The sequence below is a fragment of the Anabrus simplex genome, chromosome 1 (genome assembly GCF_040414725.1).
Source record: "Anabrus simplex isolate iqAnaSimp1 chromosome 1, ASM4041472v1, whole genome shotgun sequence".
NCBI lineage: Eukaryota > Metazoa > Arthropoda > Insecta > Orthoptera > Tettigoniidae > Anabrus > Anabrus simplex.
Window position 1 is genome coordinate 480982113 of NC_090265.1, and position 22741 is coordinate 481004853.

Genomic DNA, 22741 nt, shown 5'->3' on the forward strand with positions numbered 1-22741 from the left:
ATACAGTTTATGGCAATCGCGAACAGAGTGACACTAAGGACCGATCCCTCTGGGACTCCATTTTCTTGAACGTGGAATCGCAAATATGTCCTCCCTACTCGGACACAGAATAGACGGAGGGACAAAAAATTCGCAATAAATACCGGCAAGTTACCTCTGAATCTCCAAATACGCAGGACTGAAAGGATACCATATCACCATGTGGTGTCGTAGGCCTTCTCTAAGTTAAAGAAGGCTACCAAGTGCTGTTTGCGGAGAAATGCATTCTAGATAGAGCTCTCCAGGCGTACCAAGTGGTCAGTGGTTGAGCGAGCGGCTCGAAAACCACATTGGTACTCGGACAAGAGTCCTTGTTTCTCCAGACACCACACGAGTCGGCGATGTACCATCCTCTCAAATAGCTTACACAGACAGTTTGTAAGACAAATCGGTCTGTAACTTCCTGCATACTTAGGATCTTTGTCAGGCTTGAGGACAGGAATGACTATGCCCTCTCGCCACTGAGACGGAAAATCACCCTCTATCCAGATTCGGTTGAACACACGAAGGAGATATAGTAGACTATCATCACTAAGGTGTTTCAACATCTGGTTATGGATGTTGTCCGGTCCAGGAGACGTGTCCTTGCAAAGCGCTACGGCGCTGCGGAGTTCCCACTCCGTAAAGGGCACGTTGTAGTCCTCTGAAGCTTGGGTGGCAAAACTAAGGCGATGACGTTCTGCCTCCCGCTTCAAGCGAGGAAATCAGGATGGTAATTCCCGGAGCCAGATACATACGCGAAATGACCAGCTAGATGGTTAGCTATCGTGAGAGGGTCAGTGGCGACACTGCCTGCAATGGAAATTCCCAGTACAGGAGATGATCCTTGAATACCCGAAATCCGTCGAAGCTTAGTCCACACTTGAGATGACGGAGTATGTAACATCATAGACGACACATATCTCTCCCATGACGCCTTCTTACTTTGGCGAATAAGAACTCGTGCCTTAGCGCGTAGTTTCTTAAATGTTACCAAGTTGGCCGCACTAGGCTGTCTATGGTAACGTTTGTGAGCGCGACGGCGTTCTTTGATAGCTGCTGCTATTTCTTTGTTCCACCAAGGAACGAGTTTTCGGCGAGGAGTCCCCGAGAAGAACGGAATAGACTCCTCAGCAGCAACAAGAATAACTTGGGTGATGTAAGTTATTTCCTCGCCGACGGTCTGCCTGATATCGTCGTTAAGGACAGCTAGTGATGTATACTTTGGCCAATCAGCATGTTTAAAAATCCATCGAGGAGGAGCCTCGACGGATTTTTGGTTCAGCAAAGTAAGAATGATGGGAAAATCGTCACTGTCACGAAGATCGTTGTGTGTGTTCCACCGAAACAGCGGAACCAACGTTCGACTGCATAGACTTACATCTATGCAAGAATATGTGCCGTAACGTACACTGAAGTGTGTTGGTTCCCCTGTGTTTAAAAGTACACAAATCTAGCTCTGTTACTAATGTTTCCAGCTCTCTTCCCCGGGGGCAAGGTGTCTCAGAGCCCCAAATGGGGTGATGGACGTTAAAGTCGCCCGACAAGAAGAAGGGAGGTGGAAGCTGATCTATAAGATCAGTGACATCATTGATGTTAAGAACCTGGCCTGGTGGAAGATAAACATTACACACTGTTGTTATGACAGGCAGCAGAACGTGAACAGCTACTGCCTCCAGTGTGGTTCTTATTGGAACCTGCTCGCTGTACGTATCAGAACGGACAAAAATGCCAACGCCACCGGAAGCCCGGTGAGCATAACATCGTTCTGCCGAGTATAGTCGAAAATTTCTCAATACCGTATGATGACCTGGTCGGAAATTTGTTTTCTGAATACAGACTATACTCGCCGAATACTCGCTAATGTGCCGGCGCAGCTCAGCAAGATGCCTATCATAACCGTTACAGTTCCACTGTAACAGTGCCATTTTGTAAGTGTGGACTTCTGAGGTTTAGGATAGGAGCAGCATAATGCTACCTAAACTAACCTACACTCACATCCCCATCCATTTACTGTATCTCATGGCACTCAACTCCTTCATAACACACAGGATGAATGGAAGTACAGTAATCTGCAGTTCAGAATGCACCTTATCCAAGAGATTCTGGACAATTATAAAGTATCAACTAGAAGACACTTCTTATGCGAACCGTACACATACATCCTTCAGATCCGGCCGTGAGATTCACGGATAAACATTTCCCTGAAATGAATCCCCCTTCCAAGTCAGGGAAAAAGAGGCACAAAAGCAAGAGGTGTGTGGTGTGTGCTTCCCAAAAGAAAAGGTAAGACACAATCTTTGTGTGTCCAGATTGCATAGTACCCCTATGTCCTGCTCGCTGCTTCCATGTGTATCATACTCAACAGTTGTAAAAGACATAACACTGAAGACTAAATGTTACCTGTAGTGTAGTGTAATATAGTCTGTGTGTGTCAACATAACAGAAAATTTTGTATTATAATTTATTCCACTCTGATTCTTTTAAGCTCATGCAAAATTTGTAAATCTATAATTTACATGTACAAAATATTTATCTCCACATAGAGATTTTTAGCAAACTGCTTAAAATATTTAGGTATAAGATACTGTGTAAACAAAAACCAGATTTTGCTATTAGGAAGAAAGAAGCTCAGTATCCAATGCAAAAGCACTTAGAACATTCTTGTACAAAGCATTGTAAAATTAAAGTAGGATTATTCAACAATTAAATACAACTTATTCAAGTAAATACTGTATTTCTCTTAGGGCCGATTGTATAAACATCAGTTTTAATCTAAGTTCAGAAAATGATCTAAGATCAGACTGGTGTCGTGTTGTATAACACTGATCTAAGATCAATGAATCGAAGTTCAATTTTGATCCCAGTTCATATGTGAGCGCTTGGCAACAGCGCAGAAACAGCTGAGTATCGCTGGTCGCCGTGCGCATTTTGAGGCTGTTTTCCTTCGTATTCACGTGTGCTGTGGTGAAAAGAAGAAAAATAATGTCTGAAATTAAGCAGAAAAAGGACAGTTCTCCTAATTTTTCCAAGGAGGATAAGGACTTCCTAGCTGATATAGTTTTGGGGAAATACGAAGATATTATAGAGTCAAAAATGATGGATGCGATAACATCCACGCAAAAGCAGAATGCGTGGAAAAATGTTGCTACAGATTTCAATTCTTGTAACAAACATCGGCCTAATCGGTCTTGGCAAACATTAAAGTTGTGCTACGAGAATATAAAAAAGAGAATGAAGGAGGCATTTGCCCATGATAAGGTAAGATATAAAATATATTATGGCAATGTTATTTTGTTATCAAAAACAACGCAAATATTGACCTAATGCATTTTTTAAGATGCCGGCCCCGTGGTGTAGGGGTAGCGTGCTTGCCTCTTATACGGAGGCCCCGGGTTCGATTCCCGGCAAGGTCAGGGATTTTTACAAGGACCTGAGGACTGATTCGAGGTCCACTCAGCCTACGTGATTAGAATTGAGGAGCTATCTGACGGTGAGATAGCGGCCCCGGTCTAGAAAGTCAAGAATAACGGCCGAGACCTGCAGACCTTCGGGCTGAGCAGCGGTCGCTTAGTAGGAGAGGGCCCTTCAAGGGCTGTAGTGCCATAGGGTTTGGTTTTTTATTTTTTAAGATGCAACTGAACAAGACAGGAGGTGGTAATTTTAATAAACCAAACGTGGATGAGACGGGGCAGAAATTGATTGCTGCCCTGCAGGCCCAATTTTCCCCCTAGCCAATCTATATGACGCCACCAATTTTCATCCTGAGGTTATGTCAGGTGAGCTGCATTTTAATGTGTAAGATGCTATCTTAGAGACCTAAATAATTGTATCGCCTGCCTTTTAAACCGAAATAATTTTGCTGTTACACTTCAAAGAAAGTTCCTGTTGACGAGGTGTGTGTATATAGTCGTTTGCTGTTTTGTTTCCGAGCTGCACGGTGGCAATGACTTTATTTCCGTCACTATCTCAGATGAGTCACAAGCTATTGCAGTGCAGGAGAGGGAATATTTCATACTGTTGGAAGATATTACATTATTAATAGTTGTTATCCTAAAAGCATTGTTCTCTCTTTCATGAACGTTGTTTGCAGAATGTACTGGAATTTCTTCATATGCTTTTCTTGCAGCGAACACAAATTAAGGAAAAACTGATATCCGACTTTCCTCTTCTCCTTCTTTTCTTCATGGGCCTCTAAATATTATTTCCTAATTAGCGTCGACCTCTAAGATCTTTAGCTACCATGTTTTTCCTTCATTCCCACCTAGATATACCTGCTCCCTTCACAAAGCTGCAGGCTGTTCTTAATGGTTCTTCTTGGATTTCTTCTCTCTCTTTACCTGATAGTCCTAGGTGGACAGTCTGATTCTACTCAGCACCTCACATTCGAAAAGTATGTGTTCAGCTGATCCGACTTCCCTCAGTCAGCCCTTGTTTTTTTTATTTTTTTTTTATTTTGCTCTCAGCTTTTGGGGAGTTTGGATAGCTAGCTTCTCCGATTCCCAGGATGGAAAGATGGTTTGACGTAGCTGAGAACAAATAGCTTTAGCAGGTATATTCATACATCTTGGAGGTAACTTCCTGGTTGTGTTTCACTTCAGTTTCTTTAATAATTTATATTTAAGGCTGTGCAAGTTATTAGGCCGCAGCAACCCGAGCTTGGTGATGGGGCTGCCACCTGAGCTTCCAAGCTTGTTGTTTTCTGTAGGGGTTGTCTCCCTTAGCCTCTGAAGATCCCTCTTCACCACAAGGCAGAGGTTCCCCTTGTTTCTTTAAACCCCACGGGAAGAGGGTTGCCTCATCTTCCAGCTTTGCCATTCCAAAGGTGTCCTTTTCTGCCGCATCTGTCATTGAGAACTTCACCAGAGCGCCGTTAGCCTTCACTTTTCAGAGTTCCTGTAGGGCCTTCACAGCTACCATAATGGTCATGGGGCACACACAGATTGCGCTGTACAACACCCCAACAGGCAATCCCCTACTTCCTGCCATCGCCCACCTCCCACAACGTGGATGAGGGAGTGGGCTTAAGACACGCAGTAATTTCATTAGGTTGGAGCAAACAAAAATAAATGTCCTTGTATTACACATCAATGGAAGGATAATGAAAGAAAGAGTGGTTAGCAGTATATGAGACAAAATAAGCCTGTCTGAGAAAGTAAGTTATATTCTGTAAATAACTATTTTTATTTATTTTTAACTACTGTGTATATGACTGAATATCAAGTACTATACACGTGAGTACTATATTTTAATAATTATTGACCTCATCGCATGTAAGTGCATATTTTATATATGAGAAGTACTGATTCTCCTATAAACATTACTTTTTGTGGCACAGTTGAAGTCCTTCTCAGCTCAGTATCAAACTGTACTGGAACAATTAGGAATGGTTTGTTAAACATGTGCATACGTAGAAACAGAGTTTTATGTCACTAGTGTTAACGAGTGCTGTCATCAATGTACCAAACCTGAAAAATTGTACAGAATATATTAGAGATAATATGTAAATAACAATCAATCCTGTATCTTCCATGTTTCTAATTAAAGTAAGAATTAGTGTTGCCCTTGTAGCATGAGAATGTGGTTGACACACCTTAATCCTTGCACCCTCAACACGTACAAAATATCTACTATGTCTATAATCTGCTGGACAACCTGTTGTTTTACATATTAAGAAATACTAACATAATGTAGATATTATGTGATAGTTACAAAACATTAATGCATTTTTGAATTATTTGCGCTCCAAATTAAAACGTAAATACTGTAAACCTGTTTATTTAAATGATAAATCATCATTGTCAGCATAATTGCATTTGGATTAGTGTGAAATCACATGCGAACACTATTTCACATGATATAACAAACCTGTATGCTACTCCACAGCAACCGAGTGGTACGCTCCGGAGTTAAATGGTTACGAATGAGCAGTAGAACACGAAGTTCAAAATACTCTTATGTCTTGTTCGTGATAACAGTAAAATAGTTCAATTTTGCAGTTAATGTTTACCTGTCTGATATTAATGATCTACAGGAAATAAAATACAATTTTACCACATTTGCTTTTTACGTAGTATTACCCGTCTGGCTACTCACTCTTGCTACCCGGCTGACGAAAATTTCTGGGGAGAACACTGAACGGTTAAACCGAAGAAAGCCTAGCAAGCTGCTTTATGTTGCATCAACACAGATGGGTCTTATGGCGACGATGGGATAAGAAAGGGCTAGGAATGGAAAGGAAGTGTCTGTGGCCTTAATTAAGGTACATTGCATCCGGGAGATAGTGGGTTTGAATCCCACTGTCGGCAGCCCTGAAGATGGTTTTCCGTGATTTCCCATTTTCACACCAGGCAAATGCTGGGGCTGTACCTTAATTAAGGCCACAGCCGCTTCCTTCCAACTCCTAGGCCTTTCCTATTCCATCATCGCCATAAGACCTATCTGAGTCGGTGCGACGTAAAAGCACTAGCAAATAAAAATAAAAAAATTAAGGTGTGAAAATGGGAAACTACAGAAAACCATCTTCAGGGCTGCCAACAGTGGGATTCGAACCCACTATCTCCCGAATACTGGATACTGGCCGCACTTAAGCGACTGCAGCTATCATGTTTTGAAATGTAATATGCTTACAAAAATTTTTTAATTGCACTAATCTACAGTATTACGAATTATTTCAATGTGAAAATATTATACAAGAGTGCAATGCGAACATACCAACAAGATTGTCCTTTCATAGCATTCATTATTATTATTTAATAATAATTCACTACCTTAATCCTTTCATTCCGTACTGCCACTTCTCACTGGATGTGAGGAGAAAAATTAGAGGGTGAAAGAGAAAAACCACACTGTCATTCTCAGTTCTGTATTGCTCAATGGGCCTGTCTTACTGTCGGTACCTGACCCTTGTTATACTAAGGAATGACAATACATTTGTAACATGGCTTGTGTGCAAAACCTCTTTGCGCTAGTGCTCTCGTAGCTAGATGAGTGGTGTATGGTAATTTTTTATGTATCGTATAGATGCTGTATGTTATTCACCGATGATGAATATTTTTTGAACTGTAAAAAAAAAAAAAAAAATTGAAAAGAAGATTTAGATACTATAAGATAACTATAAAAACTAAAACTCTAGCAAGCTTCCATAAGATGTAGGGAGTGTAGTATTTTTTTACCAGATACTGTTACGATGTTTAATGAAGCAAACACATAAACTGCAAGCATTTGAAGTTCAATTATTTAGGGAGAAAAACATTGCTGACATGCTATACTCGATTGGGGTGGGGAATAGTCAAAAGACAGATCTACAAAACATCAATTTATGTTGTTGTCCTTCATTTAAAATCTCTGTCTCACAAGTTATTTCCTTATGATGTGCTGATTCAAACAATCCTTCCTCCTAAATATTACAATCAGTGACGAAAGCTCTGTTTGTTTCTCGCTGACATAAAAAATATGGATGTAATGTGTGTTCTGTGTGCAATAGTCTAGCTGTGCATGTTGTGTGCTCTAGATGATTGGTTTACGTGAATGTAATGATAAGTTTACATTTTGATGTTGAGTTGTTTTGTAACAAAGTGTAATCTACCCACATATTAAGTATGAATATATCTCAAAACCAGCAGCAGTTATTTCATACTTCTTTTGACCTTGTACCTGCCTGGTGAATCAAATTACATTTTGTAATGAACTGCTAGAATGAACAAGCAACAAATCAAGATATGTACAGGAGGTCAGAAGCAACATGAACCAAACGTGAGCGTGACCAAGAGCGTTGGTCATATTGATCAGTAAAGTGAAAAAATTATGTCGATATCTCATGCAATTTTCATTTTGTCTGCTGCTCAAGTTAGCCAATCAGATTACCATGCGGGGGAATTCAAATGGGCTATACGAGGCGGTGTTGCTAAATCTGAACGTGGCTTGGTGGGGTTTGAGAGCCATACCGAAAAATTAGCGTCAAACCTTAACACACCGTGGGTTTTAGCCAATGTCACCGTAGTGCCGTAGCGTGTTTACTATGGGCCGAGTGGTAGCGATTATTGTCTTAAGAGGAAGTACAACTAGGCAACCATCCTCAATATAACACTAACCAGAGAGAAAAAAATGGAAGGGATGCGGCACTTCAAAAAATGAAGATGTCAGCCAAAGAAAAAAAAGGGCCACAAACGGTGTGTAAATGAAAGACTCCCCAAGATTCGCAACCCTAATACCGTTGGGGTCGGAAAAGAACAAGGATTGATCAAGGGAGGTCGCACAGAATACATGAAAGTGAGGAGCCTGACACAAGTAAGTGGAAGCAATGCCAGGACTCAGCTAAGGGTCCCGTGGTCACCAACCCACGCTCCTTAATTTTAGAGCCCCTGGGGCCCCTTTTTAATCACCTCTTGCAACAGGCAGAGGATACCGCGGGTGTTATTCTACCGCCCGCATTCACAGGGGAGAGCCGAGCCTACCAGCAGGGAGGTCCTTGTTCAAGTCCCTCCCCTGGAAAAATTTATTTCTTCTATTGGTGCTCGCAAACAGCTCATAAGCCAGTCCAGATTTAGGAACACTGGCTCACAAAGCCCATCTGAAGTCATCCACGAAGCAATCTCATTGGCTAACTTCAGCAGCTGATAAAATGACAACGGGGTGAGATACTGACCTAATTTTTTTTTTCAAATTACTTATCAGTATAACCAATGCACTAATGCTCATATACTCGGTTCACGTTGCATCCGGCCACCACGTATGCATAGAAAAAGACATTAATAGAATAAACACTAACCTAACCTAACCCCATGGCACTACAGCCCTTGAAGGGCCTTGGCCTACCAAGCAACCGCTGCCCTGCCCTAAAGCCTGCAGATTACGTGTCGTGTGGTCAGCACAACGAATCCTCTCAGCCATTATTCTTGGCTTTCTAGACGGGGAGCATAAACACTGGGAGCAACAAAAAGAGGAGACGAGGAGAATCTCCACATCTTCAGATAGACAAGCTCACTCCTTCGTTCTACATCCAATAGTTCTTAGCCCGCCGCAAGCTTGTTTCTGCTTCCCAGATTCATCAAGAGTGTTGACGTGGGAAGTGTAGGATAAGAAGAAAACCAGGTAAAGACAGGGAATGTTAAGAGACAAAGACAGACAGTCAACCCTTCTTGTTGTTGTTTATCCCCCACGGTATTAGGTTTACGAAGCCTAGTGAGTCTTTTTATTTTCACGACCTTCGTGGCCATTCTTTCTCTTAATTTTCTGAAGAATCGATTAGTGTTAAGAAGGGGTAATTGCCCAGTTGCACTAGGCTCATTCGGTCTTGTGTGGTTTAATATCACCTCAGGATGAAAATATCACATACAGCCGGTCGCATGTCCATTTTTCCTTTACGGTACTCATTACCTACGGCAATATTAAAGAAGTTTTGCACCATAAATTTGGTTATAGTGCTTTTATGAGCACAGCAGAGCGAATACGTAGCTTTCAGGAAAAGAAGGTATAGCAAATCTGCATGTCAATGGCTAGCTCATGTTTCATATGTAGCACGAATAGAGGTTATGTTGTAGAATTATGTTTCACTGAATTATTAGAAGCGTAATATTGCTTATATACGGACAACAGCTATAGCTAAAAAATGTATTAGGCGAGTCTTTTGTGTATTTTCTGATGATTTATCGTAACAACACAGGTAATATTATGTTCACAATCAGCTGTTCTTGTATCTCGGACAGAAAACAACTCCTTGAACTGGGATCAAAGAGTTTGATCGGAGAAATTTCACCAGTCAAAGTTAATCCTAGTTCAGTGCAAACTGATCTCAGATTAACGTTTATACAACCAAAAAATCCGAGTTTAGCATGAACTGAGATCAATTTCATCTATGATCTAAGGTCAAACGGTTTATTCAATCGACCCTTAGGGTCCTTCTACAATTTAAGCAAGTATTTAAATATTTTCTTCAATCATGGAAATCACTCCCAACCTGGATGAGCCGGAGTGTACCGAGCTCCCTGTTTAAGGGGTTAACCACTTCCATTAAAATTCTTCCTTCCACAGTCACAGAGTTAACAGTTATTCTCAAAATGTGTAAAGATCATAATATTAAATCCAAAATCTATAGACCTACATTCCTCCTGCAGCATCTTTGTGAAGTCTAAGATTACTTTTCTAGACAAGAGCAAATCAGTTATTATTCCACAGAAAGCTGGTTTCAGAGAGGAGAAAAGCTGAATATTGCAGACACAGAACAGCTAAAAGAATAAATATATATAATGAGAGGACATATGGAATGCAGCCCTGTGAATTTTGTTCAAAGGAAAAGGAGACCAAGAACAAAGATTCATACAGAGTAGTACTGGGGAACACTACCATCGAACTGTTAACTAGAATACCGATAGAAAAAACTGTCACTACAGTACAACAGTTTACCTCACCTCAAAACCGATTTTGGAAAGAAAGGAGTACCCTTCAAGAGAGATCATGCATACTCCACGTGACAGAAGAGGCACTCGGATATCCCAGAGGGAAATACTTCACGATATTTGTCCATTTTAAAAAAGCTTTTGATCTAGTGAACAGAGAACTTCTGATCAATAAACTCACGCTAATCATATGAGAGAACCACCCACTACAAAGGTAATAAAATCGGCCTACAGTATAACTACATCCAGGCAGACAACAACATATCAACACTCATGAAAATCTAGCAAACCAATGGAGTGCTTCGAAGCGACGCCATCAGCTCTACACTCTTCAAGGTACTAACAGCGGATATCACCACAGTCATCAAAGAACCGAGCTCGATAGCAGCAGTCGCTTAAGTGCGGCCAGTATCCAGTATTCGGGAGATAGTAAGTTCGAACCCCACTGGGGCTGCACCTTAATTAAGACCACGGCCGCTTGTTCCCACTCCTAGCCCTTTCCTGTCCCATCGTCACAGTAAGACCTATCTGTGTCGGTGCGACGTAAAAAACACTAGAAAAAAAAGTCATCAAAGACACAGATATGGCCATAAAAATGTATGCCAATGACATGGAGACAGTATCTCAAAACATGGCAGTAAAGAAAGTAGAAAAATGGGCAGCAGAAAACAACTGTTGATAAATCAAGACAAGGCTGTGTAGATGACTCTTCGGAAAGCGAGGAGATCAGCTTCAGAGGACATAACAGAACTAGCTGGGAAACCACTGAAAACTGTAAGGAAATACTTAGGCATCACACTACAAACAACTTCAACATCTTTCAGTATACATGTCCAAGAAATATCAGCAGCAGCCAAGCACATAACTCTCATCTCTACTAGAATGGCTATGTCCATACTTCACACCACAACTGCACCGATAGAAACTTGAATTGACAGCATATGAGAAAACCTCACAGGATAGAAGAAGTCAATGCAAAGCTTCTTAAAAAATAGTAATGGGAGTAGGGAAAACCACCCTCTCCAGGCTGGCCTACAAGCTCACAAAGAAGTTGTTTTTCAAAGACATCATCAGATCAAAACATTACTACCAATCTACCAGCCCTTACCAAGAAGCCATCTCAAAGAAGGCGATTTTGTTTTTTAAAATTTTGCTTTACGTCGCACTGACACAAGCTGCAAATGCAAGCTGATAGCCACGTGATCTAAAGTACATGGCCACTTGCTCGGTAAGAAGAAGTAAGAAGCAGGATGAAATACACATTGATTTCCAAGGTACTAGAGTAGAACACAAGGCAGTTTCAAGAGGGTTGCGCAGTAACATTCCCGCGCTTTGTAGTGTGACGTGTTTTTCGCTGAGCCAATAGAATCATTTCAGTAAGAGGTGCCTGTTTGTGTGGGTCACGAGTGAATGTTTCGAGTTTTATTTGTAAATATCATAATCAACGAATTTAGGGAACTATTTGCGTGTGTACGATAGATCCAGGAAGAGCAAAATGACAAGTATTCCATCGACAGGTGAGGGAAAAAGTATTTAAAGTGTATTTGTACTTGGTAAGCATGCAGCAGCAGGCGTTCATAGGCGGAGAAGGTGAGGAACGCCATGTTGCCACGCTTCAAAAGAAGACAGCACTTGCGTGTGGTATCGGCCTGCAAACAGTACAGAGGATAAAACAAGCTTCGGAAATAAAAATAATGCAGTGTTCAGGTCGCCACGGATGAACCCTAAGCCAGTGACGGACCTCGGTGATTTCAATAAAAATGTTCTGCGTACTACAAAATTTGATATGTATAAAAACGGCGAATATCCTACGGCATTGAAACTGTCCCATCCATTTACCTTCCTTAATATCTCGAAAATTTTCCTCAACAATTTCTTGGGGTTTGAAGTTAAAAATTAATTTAGACTTTCAGGAAACATTTAAGCCCATGAAAAATATAGGTCATCGCTTTGGAATTCAAGATATAACTGGATGAAAAAATGTTTACACATTCATGCTGTTATGAGTAGCCAAATTGGCATCATGGCACCTCATACTTCTGTCTCTCTCTGCGCAACGAAACCGCCTTCCGGGCTGCGTTCTACTCTAGTGCCATGAAAGAAAATGGACTAGAGAGTGTCAGGAGCAAAGATCAGTCATGAACAAGTTAGCAGTAAAATGATTCCACCACAAGGTTTGCAGAAACAAATACCACAAACCAGACAATGTATACATTTGCTCCTTATATAAACAGAATTGCAGCTTTTATCATAAAAAGAAAGAGTACGCACAAAGAGAACTAAATCAATTAGTGACTTTAAAAAAATGAAATTTCAAACTGAATGCATTTTGGGGTGCACTTTTATTACTTGTGTAAGTTTTGAAACTGAAGGAGCATATTGAAGAAAGTTTCAAAAGTTGGCAATCACAAGAACTGTGTTTATAGACCTCTAGGCAGCTTACGATATTGTCAACCATAAACATCTTGAGGCAAAAGTTTTAAATATCACTACAGACTTCTAGCTCAGTCAGTCAATCACTGAATCAATGAATCAATCAATCAATCAATCAATCAATCAATTAATTAATCACTACTGATCTCCATTTAGGGCAGTCGCCCAGGTGGCAGATTCCCTATCTGTTGTTATCCTAACCTTTTTAAATGATAGCAAAGAAACTGGAAATTATTGAACATCTCCCTTGGTAAGTTATTCCAATCCCTAACTCCCCTTCCTATAAACGAATATTTGCCCCAATTTGTCCTCTTGAATTCCAACTTTATCTTCATGTTGTGATCTTTCCTACTTTTAAAGACACCACTCAAACTTATTCGCCTACTGATGTCATTCCACGCCATCTCTCCACTGACAGCTCGGAACATACCACTTACAGAGAGTTACAATAATTGAAAATCTTCCACCTTATTGATACTTTTTATTTGCCTTTTAGCAAATTTTTATTCGTAAACAGTACATGTTTCGTTCTCACTTGGGAACATCTTCAGCTGTTGTTAAGCTTAGGTGAATCGCTAAGTTTTTGAACTCGTTATTTGCAAGTACAATGATTCTCTTAAAGACTACTAGAATACAAATTAAATTAAAATGATGTTAAAACAATGTGGGGTTCATGGGTTAATGAAATGAGACTGGATGATTACATAGTTGGTCAGCTTAAAAACTATATCTATTCATTGGAATAGTTGTTAAAAGTCATTTTGTTACTTAAAAATGTCTGATTGTCTTCCGATTAAAAGGTTTTAAAAATGATTGACTTCATGACACTGATTACATAAAATCATGTACCACTTTTGACCATTAAAAATTGCCTTAAGCAATCATTGTATCGACTAGGTGGAAAATAAATACTTAATTGTGAATTTCATGACACTGTTCAAATTGTTGTTGAATGTTATTTCTTTCCTCCTTCCAGGTAAGCTGTTATTTATTATGAGCTTGCTTAAAGCGCCCTAAATTGAGTCTAATGCAGAACTTTGAAGCTGATTGCTGGTCAATTTTTGGGAAGGGAGCTTCGTCTCAATTTCTTGCTGTTGTTAGACTCCAATTCTACTGTAACCCTGGAGGGGGAACGTTTGATGCTGCTTTATGTCTAGTATAGTAATGGTGTGTCTAGTATCAAAAAGGTGGAAGATTTTCAATTATTGTAAATCTCTGTGATTAGATTTTGAAACGGAAAATAAAGCTGATTACTTGCAAACATACCACTTAGTCGAGCAGCTCGTCTCCTTCCTCCCATGTCTTCCCAGCCCAAACATTGCAACATTTTTGTAACGCTACTCTTTTGTCGGAAATCACCCAGAACAAATCGAGCTGCTTTTCTTTGGATTTTTTCCAGTTCTTGAATCAAGTAATCCTGGCGAGGGTCCCATACACTGGAACCATACTCTAGTTGGTGTCTTACCAGAGGCTTATATGCCCTCTCCTTTACATCCTTACTACAACCCCTAAATACCCTCATAACCATGTGCAAAGATCTCTTCCCTTTATTTACAATCATATTTGTGTGATTACTCCAATGAAGATCTTTCCTTATATTAACACCTAGGTACCTACAATGATCCCAAAAGGAACTTTCACCCCATCAACGCAGTAATTAGAACTGAGAGGACTTATCCCATTTGTGAAACTCACAACCTGACTTTTAACCCCATTTATCATCATACCATTGTCTACTGTCCATCTCACAACATTATCAAGGCCATTTTGCAGTCCCTCACAATCTTGTAACTTATTTATTACTCTGTACAGAATAACATCATCTGCAAAAAGCCTTACCTCTGATTCCACTTCTTTACACATATCACTGATATATATAAAAGAAAACATAAAGGTCCAATAATACTGCCTTGAGGAATTCCCCTCTTAATTATTACAGGGACAGATAAAGCTTCGCCTACTCTAATTTTCTGAGTTCTATTTTCTAGAAAGCCACCCATATAGTCACTCTTTTGTCAAGTCCAATTGCACTTATTTTTGCCAGTAGTCTCTCATGATCTATCCTATCAAATGTCTTAGACAGGTCCATCGCAATGCAGTCCATTTGACCTCCTGAATCCAGGATATCTGTTATATCTTCCTGGAATCCTACAAGTTGAGCTTCAGTGGAATAACCTTTCCTAAACATAAATTGCCTTCTTTCAAACCAGTTAATAATTTTGCAACCATGTCTAATATAATCAGCTAGAAGTGCATATACTTAAACATAAATTTCCTCTAAAATATGAGATTCTTCAAAGAATTTCAGGTACAAAGAAGTGAAATTTTTTAAAAATGGTTTTATTCCTGGATAGAGCACTTCCACCACCTTAGTCAACATCTACACTAATGAGCAGCGACTAGCCGAAGGGATCCACAGTCCAATTCATGCAGACAATTGTGCAATCACTGCACAAGCCAACAGTTTTGATCAGGACCAGGTAGAACTTAAGTTGTCCAAAACTATGAAAAAATATACCTCCATTGCAGGGACAAACATCAGAAACCGAATCCAACAAAAGTTCATACTTTAGCATTCCACCTCAGAAACAAGGAAGCCACTACAAATCTGTAGGATATGGCAGTGACCTCTGGACTGCATTCTTACATATAACCTGAACCCCCAAGCATAAAGTGACCAATAGGAATAACGTTTTTCAAGTTGACAGGAACATTGGGAGCACAGCCAGGCGAGGACCTCTATCCTTGTAACATGCTAGTTTGCAGCTGAGTGCACACGACGAGTGTAACATAATTCCAGCCACACCAAGAAAGTGGACGTGGAACTTAACAAGACCTATTGCAAAATAATGCCTCTGGAGCAGAGGTTCCCAAACTTTTTCAGCCATGGACCCCTTTTTGAAGCAAACATTTCTCGTATATATGGAAGTACAAACAATAAGGTACATATATAAAGGAAACAATCGTAAAAAATGAACCAGAGACTATTATTCACTAATTAAATCCACAAAATTATATAACAATTTGAAAAGTGTTACAATGTTGCTTGTACACCCAAAGATTTTTTTAAATGCTATTTATTCGGGGCGTCGACCTAAGAAGATCTTTTGCCCCTACTTTGCACCATATGTTATGAACCTGCGTGTATTTGGAAATAGCAGAAGTGTAAAGTGTTGAATGTGAGGAAAGGAACATTAAGGATGACACAAACACCCAGTCCCCAGGCCAGGGATATTAATCATTTACAATTAAAAACACCTGAACCGGCCGGGAATCAAACCCAGAGCCGCCGGGTGACAAGCAGATGCGTTGCCCCCTACACTGCGGGGCTGGACACACCCAAAGTTAATGTAAACAACGTGCCTGCTTCTTGCAGCAGAGTTTGTCAATGTCTGGTGTCACTGAAGTCAGTTGAAAACGCATATCGTCTTCTGCATCCGAACAAGCTCAATATTTACTTTTTTGTAGCCATGTACATCAAAGGGGGCATTTTACAGGCATGTAGAAATTTGAAAAATGGTTTGCTTTTAAATGATACCTGCAGTGGCTGTCCTAAACCACGTCTATAATGATCTTATAATCTGCCGTAGTGAGGGCTGCTGGTTTTGAGATTACCGAAAATGGATCTATAATCAACTCAGAATTCTATCCGATCAATTCCTGAGTGTCCCTTGGAAAGTATTAATTCAAATTTTGAAGCAAATTGTTAAAGTATCTTTTTATTATTGCAGGCAATGATTGCTGGATTAATTCATTGTTATGTTATTTTCTTCTAAAGGGTTTGAAGTCAATGAGAAACACTTTCCATGTAGAACACTATATTTTTCTTCAGTGCAGCAATTTTGTTATTAGCACTGAATATTGTCTTCTGTTTCCCTTCTTTGAATGTGCTGAATTCATTCATTTTTCAAAAAAAACTTGTCTGCCAAGTAACATAATTTGTACAACTATTCCTCATCATTCAAATCTGCTAGCAAACTGCTTTTGCCATTCAAAGGTGAAGAAACTTTATTTTGAAGTTCAAGTAAACAGGACAATGCTTTACCTCGTAACAACTTCTGTGTGTAATAACTAGACATCGGATTTATATGCTGTATAAATCACCAATGTAAGCATGCAAGTATGTTGCAAAAAGTGGTGAAATATGCACCTAAGTACGCACTTAATTTTCATGCTATTAATAGTACATTATGCAACAAGCCAATAATGGCAATAATTTTAAGACACGAGTATGTTTATAAAACGAGTGAAGATAGTTTTATAATTTTCATACAAGTTTCTTAATTACCGTTATAGGTGAGTTGCATATGACTGTTTATGATCGATGATAATTATAACTCTATTTTTTAAATATTCATACATTTCTGTCGAGGTGTCGCTTGAGAGTGGAGTTTACTAAACAGAGTGCATGCTCTGGGTTATTGATTTTCCGTGAGTGGATCAAAGACCTTGACAATGTCCTATGTTTTCAAAGCTTTGATAGAAGGTTATCATAACCGAGCTTTATTTCAAATACAAATTGTTTGTTGTACAGTTGAAGTGAATTTGCGGGAATGTGCCGTGTGGTTGTGGAATATTGGAAGTAGAAGGTGCATTGATGTTAATATGTGTGTCCAACATGTTTGATTTTGGAAACAAGTGCGAAGCTAGTACGTTAAGCGCAGGTGCGATGCTATTTTTACCCAATTGGTCAACAGTTGTATCATAATGAAAATGTAAACTCTGATTGGTGGAGAACCTGTATCACAATGAAACTTTAACTATAATGAGCCTCAATAACATTCAGTTTTCTGGCATATAATATTTATATGTCCGCATAGTCGAGCATAAACACTTTTATGTAATTCAGATGTAAGATTCCTTTACTAAACCCTCGCCGTTCACCCACACCAATACATAAAATCATGATCGTAAATAAACAACTAGCGCATAGTGCATAGTTTGCAAGACTTATCAATCTATCACTGTTCTCTGTTAAAACAACATGCACACATCTCCTAGATAAGACACAGTGTGTTAATTAATACACATGACAAAATTGTGGAAAAGGAAAAACATGAAGAAACACTTAAATACACATTCCTCTTTCATTTTACACTGCACACCTTACTTTTCCTGTCCATAATTTGCTTTGCAGCACACTACAACAATCTTCTTTAAGTTTTCTGGTATAAATCTGTGGCATTCGTCTATAAAAATGAGCTTCATTGCGGAGAACGAATGATCTCTCCACATCTACGGACGTGACAGGACAGTACTTGAATTCCGAAGTGAGTGTAGGTGTTAAATATTCTGGTAGATCCACATTATCAGTACCAGCTAAATATTTGTTTACAGTTACCATGATTTTGTTTGAGGACAGCACGATATTTTGTATGCAGACGGAGTCGAAGATTTCCTCGGATACCTTCCAGTTCCCACTTCACCTGCTCCATAATCCCGAGCAAATCACTAAGATGCAACCCACGTGTTTCTAGCTTCTTGATTTTTCCTTGAAATCTTATCACAGTTGTAATGTTCACTTAGAACAAGGCCACTCATTACGGAAGAGTTCATGGCATTTATTACTTTACATTCTTTGGAAGACTGCTTGTAAAACATGTCACAATATGCATCATAGAAGTTGAAAACGTGCACAATAAATCCTAAATATGAAATGTATGCATCAATATATGATTATATATGCATTATTAAACTTAATAAGTCATCCAATTTCACCTTCAATGCACTTCCTTGTCGCTTCTACAGATCTACATATCGGCAAACAAAATATACATTTGCATATAAATCCGAGGTCTAGTAATAATAATGAACTGTGTATACATCCCATATGTTCCCACAGTATTTTAAGCAGCCCACACTGCAAAGGTCATGCATTAATGAAGTTTATAATTTTGACGGCACTGTCAAGTGCCTGCTTTAGTAACTCTGCAATTTTATTTTGTTGCAAGGGACTGTCTGTGTAGTACACGATGACTACTTGTGCAGTTTTTTAAAACTTTCTTTAATATCATGTCACAGATCCTGGATTTGATTAAGTCCAGTGGTATCTGATAAGGGCACATTGAGAATCAAGTTTGCAGTTTTTTCATTCACTATGTATTTCACTACCTTCACTATTAGAGGTTTTATACGAGTTTCAGGAAGGGTGTGAGGTTTACCAACAAGAGCCAGGTCATGACTAATTAAATACAATGCTTTCAGTGCTTTCTTGTTATCTGTCTTACACGAGATACAAATTTTGTTTGAATGGCACAGAGTTCATCACTTTTCTTTTGAAACAGTTTTAACCACGGTATCTCAAGAGACTATCTGGTAATATGATAACGTACTGAAACTCTGTCACTCAGGCAGACTGATGTGAAATCTACAATATTAAGCATTACATTGTTGTAAGCAACCCCCAAATAGGTACGAAATAAAAATCAACACTGGATGTCATAGCCGATACTTTTCTCCGAAAATGTGATTAAAATACCATACATCTTTTTTTCTTTTGCTACGGGCTTTACGTCGCACCGACACAGATAGGTCTTATGGCGACATACATCATTTTATACGATATGTTATAAGTGAAGTCGTACTAAGCTATTTTTTTTTAATATAGTGTTAATATAGGATTTAGATGGGATCATTAGATTTGGCCGTTACATCCAATATGTCGTTAAAAGTGATGTCGCAACAAACAGTTTCAACTGTATTTTCATTATGTTTACAGAGAAATGTTTTGGGAGATTCGTCATATTTATTTCAAGAAAATAGAATTTATGTCATTTGTTCACGTATTCTTCTTCAAGGAATATGGATTTCAATATATTCTTTATGTTGATAATTATGAAAGTAATTATACAGAAGGATGGCCAACTTTGAAATCACTGAACATGCTATGCCTAAGTGTTACGAGGAGCTGGTCCAACCTGTAGAAGTGGTGTTTCCCAGTGGATTTAGTGACATGTAAATGTAAAACTACACAGATATCATCCCAGGTCCTGCCAAGTAAACTGGATGTGGCAAACTTCTGGTCTGCCAGGGCTTAGCTATTGGTGCACAGTTTTACAGAAGGGTCTCCTTTATTTATTTGTATGTGTAATATTGAAATGAATAGCTAGTAGTTTTTCTTCTACATGCTCCCTATCTCTTCCTTTTATTTCATTGTCAATATTCTCTATTTAGAATGTTGAATCCTTGCTTATGAAATGAGTCGTACTTCAGGAAGTGGTTTGCATCTTGGAATTATAGAAAAATAATGTTTTACAATACTTGAAGCAGCAGAGATAAGAAATCCTTCTTCGATGATTGACATGGACCCGACAACCCGCCCAAAAAAAGTATCCACTTACGTACATAGAAGAATCAAAACTGAACAGCCTGAAAGATCAAAATGTGACCATTATCTTTGTTCCTATTGGTCACCAGAGAAAAGCTGATATGAAGACAATGTTGATAATGTCTCCTGTAGAGCTTGCATGATGTGACTACAAGGTTACCACCTTCGGTGAAAATAAGAAAAGTACCAAGTTTGAAACAGACATGGTGGCTCCACCTGTTTGTACTCACAGCCAGCATAATGAATCCCCTGCATTAATAAAGATAAGTCATTTATCATTCACATTTGTCCAGTGTCCAGGTCAATTTCCGTCTCAAAATGCGCATACTGTCCACAAGACAAGAAAAAAAGTCATTTAGTAGCTCCTAATCTATCCTTCATGTTTGTCACAGGCCAATCTCTGCCTCGAAACACACTCCTTTCGAGAGACTCTGGCCACGGCGCACACTGCTCTCACGTGTATGTCACAGCCCAAAATATAATGCGCTGATGTTGACAAGCTTGTTCAGTGCATTATGAAGTCATTGGAGCCACTGCCACGTTAGGTAAAAATATCCACGGTATATCTGTAACCTATATTTTGCGAAATGGCAACCAAAGTTTTACCCTAAAATAACAATATCAGTTTCATCAGGAAATCACACTTTGTTTTCTGATGTTTAACTGGCTGTCTATGAAGACTGAGTTACTCTAAACTCACTTCATGATGTAACAACAGCCTCTTTCAGGTATGTCAGGAACCAAATAATTTTTTGTATCTTAAGATAGGCCTATATAAAGAAAGCATAGGAATGGAAACCAAGAATTATACCCATAAATGTGATGTAGTCCCATCACTAAATGGAGAGGACAAATTTGAGACCATCAGAGCTAAAGAAAAATACAATGAAAGGAACTAACTTAGTGGATGGGATGGAAACCCATGAAGTAGATACAACTATGAGGTGGGATAGGCCCTATAAAAGTAACATCTGACATAACTATGCAAACACAGTCTAGCCAAGACAGGAATGGTGTGAAAAATATGGACTTCGCACTGGGTCCACGGGTCCACGGGTCCACACAAGACACATAGCCAAACTGCAGTAGAAATAAATTTCCAAAAGGAAAAGTTTTACTATTACAGCAAAAAAAAAATATGAAGGCAAAAACGTGAAATAAACTACCGGTACATAATAATGAAAGAGAAAAGTTGAGTTGGAGATATTCACTGCAATTTTTTAAAATTCATTTTCACTTGATTACCTGACTAAATATAAGATCTGACAAATATTTCAAAAGGATTTCCTTATCGAGAATTCCGAATGGGAATAAGGACTCGAATGAAACTTGTTTCTTTTTTTCCCCCTTTTTTTTCGTCTTGACAGAAATGAGAATTACCCGCGACCTTCATTTTTAATAACTATTACCTGTCATTAGTTTCTTCCCCAAAACCTCCCGTCGGTAAGACTTCGTCGTCGTCATCTTTTTTATCTTGATCATTTGGTCTTACAACTGATTTATTTTTCCTGAAATAAGAAATAATTCAAATGAACTTTTATTCAGACAAGAATGAAAACATAAACTTAAGATAAACATGAGATACTTTTCTCACTAAAGGGGAAAGTACCGAAGTTCATGAAAAATTATGCTAGGAGTCGACAGCAACTGTTGCGCTGGATAAAATGGCGGGAAATCTATTGATCGTTGGAAACACACAGCATCCCAACTGCTCCCATTCGCAACCACACCCCCGTCCCTCTTATTTGCGCTGACAGATCCGTCACTTTCACTATTCACTTTTAGCTAATACTACCACTACAAGGCAAATACTACATTCTATAGTGTTTGATAAAGTGTCTTTACCCTGAGAGTGGCTCGGCGAGATCTAATAAATACGCAACAAAATCTATATCACTCTGGTATTGCAGTTTCTTCTTCAAAATAATCCATCTCCGAGCGTTACCCGCACCAATATAGATATTATTCACAATTCTTTTATCATCCGAGGTACGTGCGATTGAATTTGTTTTCCAACTTGTTCTTCGTATAACCTTGCTGTTTCTAGTACTTTTTTTGGGCATCACTACATCCTAATGTATCCAATTTTGCACAAAAACTTTAGAATCTGTTTGCTATAACATACTATCCTCTTTATGCCCAGCCCTCTAAACGTATCGATCCGCAACATGGCGAATGGGCGACAAGCAGCAGACGATTCTATTAACATCGGGAGCACCGCGAAATTCGAAAATCGTGTATGATCGGCTGTATTCGAGCAGCATATCGAAAAGCCCGGGTCGAAGGAATCGGACTAACTCGGATCACATGGTTCAACATCTAAAATCGTACACTCGGGAACTCGGGAAGCTCCTGCAGCGCCATCTCATCCTATCTTTCCGTTTTGGAGCATTGTAATAGGCAAGTAAAAACGGCTGAGTCGGCTGAGTATTAAATTAATTATGGCAGCGAAACGAATTACCCAGGTTACAATTGATTGGGCTGCACTAGCAGAAAGAGTACCACCTAGTCAAAAGGCTATGTTTGTAGCATTTAAAACGAAATCGGATCTTTACTTACGAAGGTA

At 39.2% G+C, this 22741-nt stretch overlaps 2 protein-coding genes across 2 annotated transcripts in view; one reads left to right on the plus strand and one right to left on the minus strand.

Moving 5' to 3' along the window:
- The window catches only part of LOC136873995 (uncharacterized), a 270477-nt gene extending 248078 nt beyond the window's left edge, over nucleotides 1–22399 (minus strand). Inside the window, exons 1-2 of the mRNA XM_068227561.1 lie at nucleotides 22021–22399; nucleotides 21585–21683 (exon numbers count right to left, since the gene is read on the minus strand). Of these exons, the coding sequence (XP_068083662.1) occupies nucleotides 21585–21683; nucleotides 22021–22238 (317 nt within the window). The 5' untranslated portion in view covers nucleotides 22239–22399. The remainder of the gene's footprint in view (nucleotides 1–21584; nucleotides 21684–22020) is intronic.
- A 131-nt stretch (nucleotides 22400–22530) lies between these two features.
- ATPsynD (ATP synthase, subunit D) overlaps nucleotides 22531–22741 on the plus strand; it is a 33186-nt gene continuing 32975 nt past the window's right edge. Inside the window, exon 1 of the mRNA XM_067135298.2 lies at nucleotides 22531–22738. Coding sequence (XP_066991399.1) covers nucleotides 22617–22738 — 122 coding nt within the window. The 5' untranslated portion in view covers nucleotides 22531–22616. The remainder of the gene's footprint in view (nucleotides 22739–22741) is intronic.